The sequence below is a fragment of the Syzygium oleosum genome, unplaced genomic scaffold (assembly GCF_021117445.2).
Source record: "Syzygium oleosum isolate NSW1041296 unplaced genomic scaffold, Sole_v2.1 Sole_v2.17, whole genome shotgun sequence".
In the NCBI taxonomy this organism is placed as follows: Eukaryota; Viridiplantae; Streptophyta; class Magnoliopsida; order Myrtales; family Myrtaceae; genus Syzygium; species Syzygium oleosum.
In genome coordinates, this window is record NW_026607501.1 from 1,267,183 (window position 1) to 1,278,174 (window position 10,992).

General features: G+C 39.1%; 1 protein-coding gene across 1 annotated transcript; it reads left to right on the forward strand.

Annotated features, from left to right (window-relative positions):
- Positions 1–1,204: 1,204 nt before the first annotated feature.
- On the forward strand, positions 1,205–7,372 carry LOC115688708 (putative disease resistance protein At3g14460). The gene is made up of 6 exons (XM_030614615.2): positions 1,205–5,463; positions 5,632–5,723; positions 6,338–6,425; positions 6,612–6,698; positions 7,133–7,190; positions 7,281–7,372. Exon 1 carries the CDS (start codon positions 1,282–1,284, stop codon positions 5,386–5,388), a length of 4,107 nt encoding a protein of 1,368 aa, XP_030470475.2. The 5' UTR covers positions 1,205–1,281; the 3' UTR covers positions 5,389–5,463; positions 5,632–5,723; positions 6,338–6,425; positions 6,612–6,698; positions 7,133–7,190; positions 7,281–7,372.
- The last annotated feature ends 3,620 nt before the right edge of the window (positions 7,373–10,992 follow it).

Sequence of the window (10,992 nt, forward strand, 5' to 3'; positions counted from 1 at the left end):
GAAACATGAAAATGCACGCCTATTTTCGTAAAAAATGCATTGCTTACGAGTGTTTTTGTTGCCTTTTTCTGCATCCATGTAGTCTCAGTATCCTTACGATTATAGTGCTAAAAATTCAAAGTAAGATGAGGAGCAATGATCTGCTAAAGGGTGCTACAGTAGTTGTTGATCATAGTGAATCGCTTGATAGGAGAATTGTGATCCTTTGAACGGAAAAAGTTAGCCCAAAGCAACTTGCTTAGTGGATTGGCTGGTGATTTGTGACTCGTTTAATATTTGAAGAGTAAAATAAAGCAACTTGCTTTATGGATTAGTTGGTGCGGCTGACCCGTTTTTCTTGTTTAGCCAAAAGCACGTGTTTCCGTTTTCCATATTGAAAAGACAAAGTTAGTCGTCTTTGTTGACTTGTAGATCTACAACAGAAAATAAGATGCCGTTATTGGGTGTATCCTCAATATCTTAGGTTTCAAATCGTTTATTTTAGTCGGTGCAAGTTGCGCGAAGATGCTTATTTGCCAATCCTAATAACTACAGTCAGCTTCATTCATCGTAAAAAAGAAAAAGGGTTAGCAGATCAACTAATCCATTAACTAAGTTGCTTTAATTTACTCTATGGAAATGGTAAACGAGTCACAAATCACCAACTCACAATGTATAATCTAGGGAAATGACACAAATTATACTTTGGATATCACACTGATGAATAGGAAAATCATGTTCAAAGGACCAAGAATCTCCTATTATGCGATTCGGGGTCATCAACTACTATCTTAGCAGCTACTACCTTAGCACCCTTCAACAGATCATTGCCACCCATCTTTTTGCGAATATTTAGCATTGTAACTATCACATAAAAGTGTTTATGGATTGTGTATTCACCAATAAAGCAGAAAATAAAGACATTGGAATCATAAAGATATTGAGAATATATCGATGCTAAAAAAAGCCAACGAAACAGTTGTGAGTGATAGCACTTTTGACGAAAATATGCATGCACTCTAGGTCATGTGAAGACTCTGTTTTGGATGGCCAAAAGTAAATTGTCCGACAGCCAAAGGTCTTGATTTGAAGATAAAGGAGAGCAAGCACTTGTGGACAAAAATTATTTTATTTTGATTTGTCCAACCTTTGATGTGCATCCCTTAAAAGTCTTGGTCTTTCTTTAACATTTTTGGTAGTGGAAGATCTTGGTCTTCCTAGACTTCATAGTTGTCTCTCTCCTCATTTTCACTTTGCTTCACCATAACACCTTTGTTGTTCTCAACACTGACTGATTCACCCATGGCCATAGGAGAGATAGTTGTGGGTTCCTTCTTGGCTTCCTTCTTTCAAGTCCTGTTTGACAAGTTGACTTCTCTAGCATTGGGCTATGCGCAGCGGGAAGGAATTAGCACTGCCCCGCTTGAGGAGTGGAAGGAGATGCTGGTCACAATCGATGCAGTGCTGGCTGATGCAGAGGACAGGCAACTCGATGGTAACCGTCTAGTGAAGTTGTGGCTGGATGATGTTAGGGACTTGGCCTATGACATGGAAGACTTTCTAGATGAGTTTGCATTCAAAGCTGCTCAGGTTAAGTCGGAGGCAGAATCCAGCACAAGCATAGGTTGGGTGAAATGGAAGTTCTCTTGCTTTGGCCAACATAAATCCTCTAAGTCGAATCCGACCCCATGCTCTCTCGTGTCTGAAACCAAGGTCCAAGAGATCAATGGCAGGTTGGAAGCAATTGTCACCAAGAAGGCTCGTCTAAGCTTAAGAGAGAATGTTGCGGATAGATCCAACTACACCAACAAAAGGGATCCCACCTCTTCTTTGCCAGAGCCTCGATTTTTCGGTAGGGAGAAGGAAGAAGCACAGATACTTGAACTATTGCTCAGCGAGGTCAAAAATTCTGATGCCACGCTGAGCATAGTCCCCATTGTTGGGATGGGCGGCGTTGGAAAGACGGCCTTGGCTCAACGGCTATATAATGATTCCAAAGTGAAAAGCCATTTCGAGAGGAGAGCATGGGTTTGTGTGTCAGATGTTTTTGATGTTCTTGACATAACAAAGACTATTTTGCGGTCGATCACCGGGTTGTCCTGCGAAGGCGAAGATCTTGATGGGCTTCAAGTCAAGTTGAAGGACAATTTATATGGAAAGAAGTTTCTTGTGGTTTTAGACGATGTCTGGAATGAGAACTATGGAAAATGGACTAACCTCTTAAAGCCATTTGAAGCGGGGGCCAAGGCAAGCAAGATCATCATCACGACTCGCAACCTTCCTGTTGTTTCCGTAAGAGGAGCTTCGCCGTATCCTTTGGAGGAGCTGTCCCTTGATAATTGTACAAGCTTATTAGCCTTTCATGCTCTTGGAGCAACAAATTTTGAGAGCCATCCATATCTTGAAGCAATAGGCAAGGAATTAGCTGAAAAATGTAAAGGCTTACCTTTGGCAGCGAAGATGTTGGGCGGCGCCCTATGCAATGAAAGGAATCCGGATAAATGGAAAGCTATATTAAATAATAGAATATGGGATCTTCCGAAGGGAAAAAAAGATGAGGTTCTCCCAATTTTGAAATTGAGCTATGTCCATCTTCCTTCTTACTTGAAGAGATGTTTTGCTTATTGTGCGGTGTTTCCCAAGAATTACGAAATTGAGAGGGATGAGCTAGTACTCTTATGGATAGCGGAGGGGTTTTTAGATGGACAAAAAGAAAATGAGGATATCTTGAGATTGGGATGGGATCACTTTGACGAGTTAGTATCTAGATCATTTCTTCAACAATCGAGGGTCGACGCATCTAAGTTTTCGATGCATGATCTTCTGAATGATCTAGCAAAGTCAATTGCGGGGGGGACATGCTTTAGCTCAGAGGAGTCGTTGCTGGCAACTAATGAAGATGGTGCGTCTCTTGAAAAAGCTCGGTATGCATCATTCATCTCGACGTTGTTTGTTACATCAAAAAGCTTGAGAGCATATGAAGGCATGAAGGTACTAAGAAGTTTAATGCTACTGCATGATAGATTTAGTTGGAAAGACAAATTCCATATTTCCAATAAAGTGCTACATGATTTGCTAATAAAATTGGAATACTTGAGGGTATTCTCGTTATGTCATTGTTCCATCATAGAGGTACCAAATTGTGTTGGCGATTTAAAACATCTTCGATATCTCAATTTCTCGTACACAGATATTGAAAGGCTACCGGAGTCAATTGTTGCCTTGTACAAATTACAAGTTTTGATCTTAAGAGGTTGTCGCAAGCTTTCTATGTTGCCTCTAGGGATCGCAAAAATTGTCAACTTGCAGTTTCTTGACATTAGAGATACAAAAAGTCTAAAAGAGATGCCATTGGGTATCGGTAATTTGAAGAATCTTACTATCTTGTCAAAGTTTATGGTAGGGCCAAAGAAAGGATCACAGATAAAAGAGTTAAAGAACTTGTCACATCTTCAAGGAGAATTGTTTATATCAGACTTGCAAAAGGTGGAAGAAGTTAGAGATGTAGTTGATGCTAACTTGATTGGAAAGCAAGGCCTTAATAAATTATTCTTGCATTGGGGTGACAATTTTGGAAACATCCGGAATGATGAGCGTGAAGCACTGGTGCTTCGCTCTCTGCGACCTCACACTAATATTGAAAATCTCACTATCTCCGACTATGGTGGTGCAATATTGCCGTCATGGTTAGATGATCCATCCTATTCTAAAATGGTGTCTTTATGCTTGCGGGATTGTCCTAAAGTTACATTGCTACCGTCACTTGGACAGCTACCTTCACTTAGAGAATTATCTCTTGAAGGTTTAAATGCAGTAAGCATGATAAGCTCTGAATTTTATGGAGGTAAAAGGCCTTTTTCATCCTTAATAACTTTGAAGTTCGAAGAGATGTGGGAATGGAAGGATTGGTATGCTAAGGGCCCAGAAGAAGAAGTGACATTCTCCTGTCTTCAGCATCTTGTTGTCCGGAGTTGTCTTTCGTTGGTCGGGACATTGCCTTGTCAACTTGATCATCTCACAAAGCTTGAAATCCATTCATGCCCTCATTTGAGTAACTCAACCGGTGTGGTTTGTGTTCCATCTCTCCGTGAGTTATACCTTGAGGATTGTAACAAGGATATCTTAAAGAGTTTTGTAAACCCAACTTCTTTAACCATTTTCAAAATTAGGAATCTTGCAGAGCTTGTTTGCTTTGATCATGGGTATATGAACTGCTTGGTCAAGCTAAAGGAGCTTCATATAGGACAGTGTGACAAGCTAACATACTTGTGGCAAGATGGAAATGAAACGCAAGATCTTACTTGCCTTCAGAGTGTAGTCATCAATAGTTGTCCTCAATTCATATCTTTTGTGGCTGGAAAAGAAGAGATAGAGCTGCCCTACAACCTTGAAAGGATGGAATTGAGGGATTGCATGAATTTAGAAAAGCTTCCAAGCAAGATGCACACACTCAAACATTTGAGCATTTGGAATTGTTCTAAACTCATAGGACTAACCATTCCTCTAGATGACCCCAGCAGCAATAACTCGATATCTCAACTTGAATATTTGAAGATAGATGAATGTGATTCTCTGACATCCTTTCCCTTTGCCAAGCATAGACTTTCTACTCTGAAGACACTTTATATTTGCGGGTGCAATGGGGTAGAGTCGTTGGAAGAGATCACTGTAGTGTCGCTTGATACTTTGGGTATTGCTAGCTGTAAAAAATTGGGAAGCCTACCACAATGCCTTCACATGCTCTCCCATCTCACTCAATTGGAAATATTTAACTGTCCAACATTGGAGATAGAGGACTTCCCTCCCGTTCCCATCACCCTGTCACTTTTATCTCTTATTGAATGTCCGAAGATAAAGTCTCTACCAAAGCAGTGGCATCATCTCACATTCCTCCAAGAGCTATATATTAGCGCTTGCGAAAGTATCAAATGCTTCCCCAAAGGAGGTTTGCCTCCCAATTTGCGGCGGCTTGTAATTTTAGGGTGTGAGAATCTGAAGCAGCCAGTAAGAGAGTGGGGCTTACACCTGCTCACATCCCTCTACCATCTGTCGATTGACTTCAGTATGGGAGGTGAGGGAGAGAAGGTGTGGTTTCCTTCGGAGGATGAGGATGCCTGGAGTCTTCTCTTTCCTTCCTCTCTAACCTATCTTTGGATATGTAATATGAGGAACGTGGAAAGACTATCAAGCGGTTTTCGCAACCATCTCTCGTCTCTCAAATGGTTAGTCTTTATAATTTGCCCGAAGTTGAGGTACTTACCGGCGGATGGCCTTCCTCCCTCCCTCCAAGTATTGGGGATAGTAAAATGCGAGATTCTGAAAGATCGATGCTCAAAAATTACTGGCCTCTATTGGCCCCTCATCCAAGAGATCCCTCTCATCGACATTGATCGGGTTCGGATACAATGAATAGCAATCGATTACACCCGAACCATGATAAAAGACTTGTCTCCGTTGACTACAATAAGGTTTTCTAAGGTTCGGGTAAGTTTTTGGTTTTGAATGCATCAATTTCGAATTTGCTTCCTCAATTCGATGCGTGGTACAAACTGATTTTTTTCCAATGGAGATGTTTCACAAAAATTTCCAAAAACCAGCCACTGAAGGTCAAAAACTGACATTTGGGTGGGTGTTCTTATTGGGTTGGATCAGCCCTAGATCATTCACCCTGCTTGTTTTGCAGATAATATTGCGATATGTATTGGCAAAATCTCTTGGAAGGATCACTTGCGAAGACTGTCAATGTAACGTGTCGTTTTCTGCAATTTAACCACCCCCAAAAAAAAGGAAACGTTTAATTTTATCTGGTGCACTGATATGTTCTATATTTTCTTTTAGTATATATGATCTAAATAAGAATAATATTTTTCAAAATCTATTGTGGAAGCTGTGATATGGTTGTGAAGAAAGGGGATGCATTTTTTTTTTTTGGGTTTTCTTATAATCGAGAACCTTCTTTTTGTTGATGATGATCCTTCGTAGTATTAAGCAGACGATCTAGGATAAAATTTTGGGGCAGCTCGTGGCTCCAAGCTTTCAATAGAACTCCAATTCATGATAGCATTGGTATTTGCATAAATCACCTTATGTTTGGGTCTTGATCTCTGGTGGGTTAGGAACTAAGACTTACAGCTTGCTAGAATTTTTTAGCAAATATACTTATGCTCGTTTGGTTGAGATTGTAACGATATGCTGTCTGCCTCTGTGTTTGCATTGTCAACAGTGACCTCTGGGCAAATCTATTCGGTTCTTTAAAGCATCATTTGTTTGTTTTTTCTTCACTGCAGAATATGATTTCGTCATACTATTATGTCACTCTATCTGGAAAATACCTTCTCATGTGGCATTTTTCCTGCAGAGAGTTCCGGAACAAAAGCTTCAAGCTCACTTGGGTTTCTTTGGTGTAACTGGAAATCTTGCGCTTCAACCAATGTGTAACTTGTCTGGTACATCTCCTCCCTCTCTACAACTGCTGCATATGTTTTTTTGTTGAAGCAATTTTCTTATGACATTGTGAAGCTCTATTAGAGGGTAGTTAATTTGTAATCTGAATTGTGGTTCATTGTCTACTTTATCCGAGGCTATTTGGATGTTATTGCACATATAACATGGTGCTTTGATCATACAATTAGGTGGTCAGAAAAAGCAGAGTTGCATTTGCCAGGATAACGTTCAAGAAACCTCACATAGTTATGCTCGACAAGCCATCCAATCATCTGGTAAGTTTACTCTTTTTTCTCCACCTTACGACTTCGATTACTTTTTCAGTTAGCTTGTTATTTTTCTTGCACTAATTGAACTTATCGGAATCTAGTCTCTACATTTAAAATACAGTAGAACCAATCAGTGATCATAGCTACAGGGAGCCTCTGCCATCTTACATCCAACTTATAATGGAACATAAACCAATCTAACTGTTTCAACTGGAAAAATATTGGGATCAAAACATTTATGCTAGCCTGATCAGTGTTTTTGTATTACAGTAGTCTATAGTACCAAGTAGTTCGGGTATCTGTGCCTATAGGCAGTATTGGACTTTAAGTTCTGCTTTAATGACCAGTGACTACTAAAGTGTTACCGTTGTAAATTGTTAGTTTCTTGTCTAAGGATAAATAGAGCATGACTCTGCATTTTTTACTATCCCCAACCATAGGATTTGGATGCGATTGAGGCGCTCATTCAAGGTCTTGTTCCATGGAGGGATTCTGGTGGTGAGATTGATTTCTTGCCAAAATACTTAAATTAGATGATCGATGGATCGTCTTCACAGCTAATAGGCCTCTTTTCACCTTGATTTGCAGGTTAGTCACGATGAGCATCTAATATCTGGAAGCATGGACGAGCTCTGGGGGGTTCCTCAAGGCAAGGTGGCGCCTTCCCTTGGGGATTTCCAGCATTTACAAGATACTTCAGTCCTGTAGAATCAGACGAGTTTAGCTCTTGTCATCGGCAAAGAGTGGTTCACCGGGGTCACATTACCTTACCAAAACAGAAAATGAGTCTTAGCTACAGAGAGAAACCGAAAAAGGACACAGAGGATGGCTGCTGATATAAGACGCACTCACAGTTACATCGGCCCTCGTTTATCACTTGAACTTGATTAGGGCTCGTGGAAGGATGAGTCTCAAGTTTTTACACTGAGCATGCAGTATCATTTGCCCATAGCTTAAGAGGCAACTGAGGGTCTATTTTACGAGAAGTTAGCTGGACAGAAACATTTTGCCCATTTTTTTTGTTTGGCGCTGTTAGGAGAATTATATGAGAAATATTTTCATGGTCAACAAAAAATTTGCACTTTCAACGCTGAAGTACAAAATTCCGCATAGATACCTGAATCCATTAGATAATATCTTGTTCAGGTCAATATTCAGAATATGAATGCTTTCTTTCTTCCAATAACAACTACTGTACAGATGGAAGAATAGAGTGAAAACAGAGGTTTTGAATACGCAGATATAATAGCTAAGTCCTGAATGGACCCGGCACATCAAAACCCATATACGAACTATGGCCTAGTTCATCTTTCTTCTATATACCCACTCCATCTCTTGACAACCTTTGAAGCAATCCTACATATTATTTTTCGTGTGCAGGAGGGGGGAGGCAGGAAAGATTAATCACTATAGCTAATCTCAGGATGTTATGTTAAGGATTCCGCTTATTCTTTGAGATACTTTTATTTCGAGAAGGTCGTCACTCAGTAACACACGACTCATTCTTTGGAAATAGGTGCGCGCTGTCACTATTAATCCCATCAATGTGCCAATGGTCCAGGATCAATCGTCCCGTAGTGATTATTAACCCCATCACTTTCCTCCACACGCTACCATCACAAATGGTTTCAATCTCGCGACCTCACTTTTGTAGAGTAGCAGCCTGTACCAATAAGTCACAATCATCGGTTATTAGGGGGTCTCCCATACTTGTGGGTTAACATAATCATAAGATTTATTCAGCGAAAAAAAAAATCATCCCAAAGGGTCACTAAAATTTTCTTTGTCTGATCACTCTTATAGTTTTGTTATTATGCGTGAAAGATGATTTTAATTCAGGACTATTTCCGGCCTTTTTAATCTTCTTATGTTCATCTCGTGCCATATGTTATTCTTCAAGTTGAAGAATCTCCAATACAAATGACAGCTTGGTTCAAATTGTTTTGATTAATGAAAATGGCGAGTAGCGAAAGCCAGGGAATTTAAGAAAAAATCTGGGGCTTTTACTTTGTTTTCAATACATTTGTTTTTATAATTTTTGTGACTGAATCATTTTGGAGTTGGTTGTTACTTGAAGTAAGAAATTCAAGTATCATCCTCGACCCAAACACCATAAATTCCCCAAAAAGAAAATGGATCCTATCACAAAAAACCCAAATTTGGTATATTTATAATAAATTTAACCAAAACTAATTTTCTGACAACCAAAAATCCCAAATTGATACACCTATGACAATTTTACCCACCGTTAGTTTTCGTTAAATTTTATCATCAAATTTCTGAGTTAAATGACACGTGGTAGTTGACGGGTGTATCAGTTTGGGGTTTTACCCTTTGCTTGTCACATGTGTACTAGTTTGTGATTTTTCGTTGTATTAATTCAATTTAACGGAAGATAAATTTATCACAAATATATAGATTTGGGGTTTTTGATGGTCAAAAAAATAGTTTGGAGTAAGATTGTGATAAGTGTATCAGGTTGGGATTTTTTGTGATCAAAAAAATAATTTAGGGTAAATTTATTATAAATTTACCAGTTTAGGATTTTTCATGATATTAACCAAAAGAAAACAATTATCGCACCAGAGACCAAAGGGCTATTACCCTCATCCACAATTGGGGTAAATTGGTAAAAATAATCATTGGAGAAAGAAAATTTTTGACGCAATAAAAGTTGCCCATTCTAGAATTCGGAAACCGGTCATGATCCTCGTCCCACTGCCGTGGTGCTGCCGGCATCGGCATGGCGGCGGACACGTGGTTATGCAACGGCTCCGGCGGTTTTTTCCGGCGCGCTCCTCTCCGGGACGGAGCGACGCGGTTCGACGACTTCCTGCGAATCTGCAAGGAGATGGGAAGAGCACGAGAACGTGACAACTGAAAAGTAATGTCTTCGCGCGTGGGCCGCACGCCCCTTCTTTTTCCTATTTCTGTATTTCCAGTTTTGTCCCTGGCCCGATTCCATAGCAGACCTGCCCCTTGCGAGGGACACGTGAGAGGACGAAAGAGAAAATCGATTTCCAGCGAAGGAAAATGACAGAGAATTTGATAAAAGAATTTAAAAAAAAAGGAGGAAGGAAAATGAATTTTTGCTAATTTGTCTTTAATTTGGATGATTGGATTGATACTATGCTCATTTAATCAAGGGGGAGAATGTAATTAACGACTTAATTTGTTCTTCTTGGACCACCAAGGACTTAGATTATTCATGGGTCCTAAGATTCTAAATAAAATCATGATTTGGGGCGGAATCTCAAGGATTAAGTTCATGGCCCTCACTTTATTTTAAACCGGAGAAATAGGATCTAATCTTATTCTTATCCCATTATCCCCAAATTCGCCATGTTTGTGTTGCGCATGGTGTTGCGAGACATTATTTTGGTTAAGCAAGGTCATGATCGTAAAGGATAACTAGTTACTTAGCCGGCGATTTACTTGGGCATGTCTATATGCATATTTTTGAAATTATTAGAGATTTATTAATATGAGATGTGATGGAAGAGAAAAATATGACATTTCGTATAATTTATTTTATTATTTTGTGAAAGAGTACCATACTTTATGAAGGCCTAAGATTAATATGCGGCAGAATTAGACGCTATAATGTTAAGATTTTTTAATACATGAAAAATAAATGCAAAAGATTTTTTTAGTACACAATAAGGAAAGCTATTTTTGAAAAATGTTTATTCAAAAAGTAAAAATAAATATAAGTACATTATAAATGATCTACTTTTTAACTAAATGGCCACGCAATCTTATTATGTTTAAATATTTTATTGCATGTTTGAAATAAACATTATTGTTTCTATAATGATAAAGTAGTGGGAGTTATTTATTCTGTTTATAAATTAGCTATATCTTTGGGGAGGGCAGTTCCGAGAAGGAGAGGGTCGTTAGCGAAGCCATAAAAATAGAATCTTTACTAAAAGCTCTAAGTGAAGTATGGGAAGATGTAATGGAAGGTTCGAGATGGGTAGTGGTTAATGGTGTTGGCGTGAGCTGTATTTCCTACAAAATAGGGATTTTTTTCTTTTTTTCCTTTATTACAGTTTTTTTCCTGATTTATTGAGATGCTAGGATCATTCCCTGTATTGTATATAAGAAATATTGTAATGCTGTACATTATGATTTAATATAGAGAAAAATATTCTTCTACATGATATCAGAGCATAGGGTTCGCTCCTTGTGAGTAATGTACGTTAATCCCCGATTACGGCGATCCCGCTTTGTCTGCTCGTCTTCTTCACTGCGCCGTTGTCTCCATGGTGGATGAAAACCCTAGAGGAGCAGTGATTCC

What these genes read in the sequence shown, in the direction of transcription:
- LOC115688708 (XM_030614615.2), top strand. Translation starts at nt 1,282, where the DNA reads ATGGCCATAGGAGAGATAGTTGTGGGTTCCTTCTTGGCTTCCTTCTTT.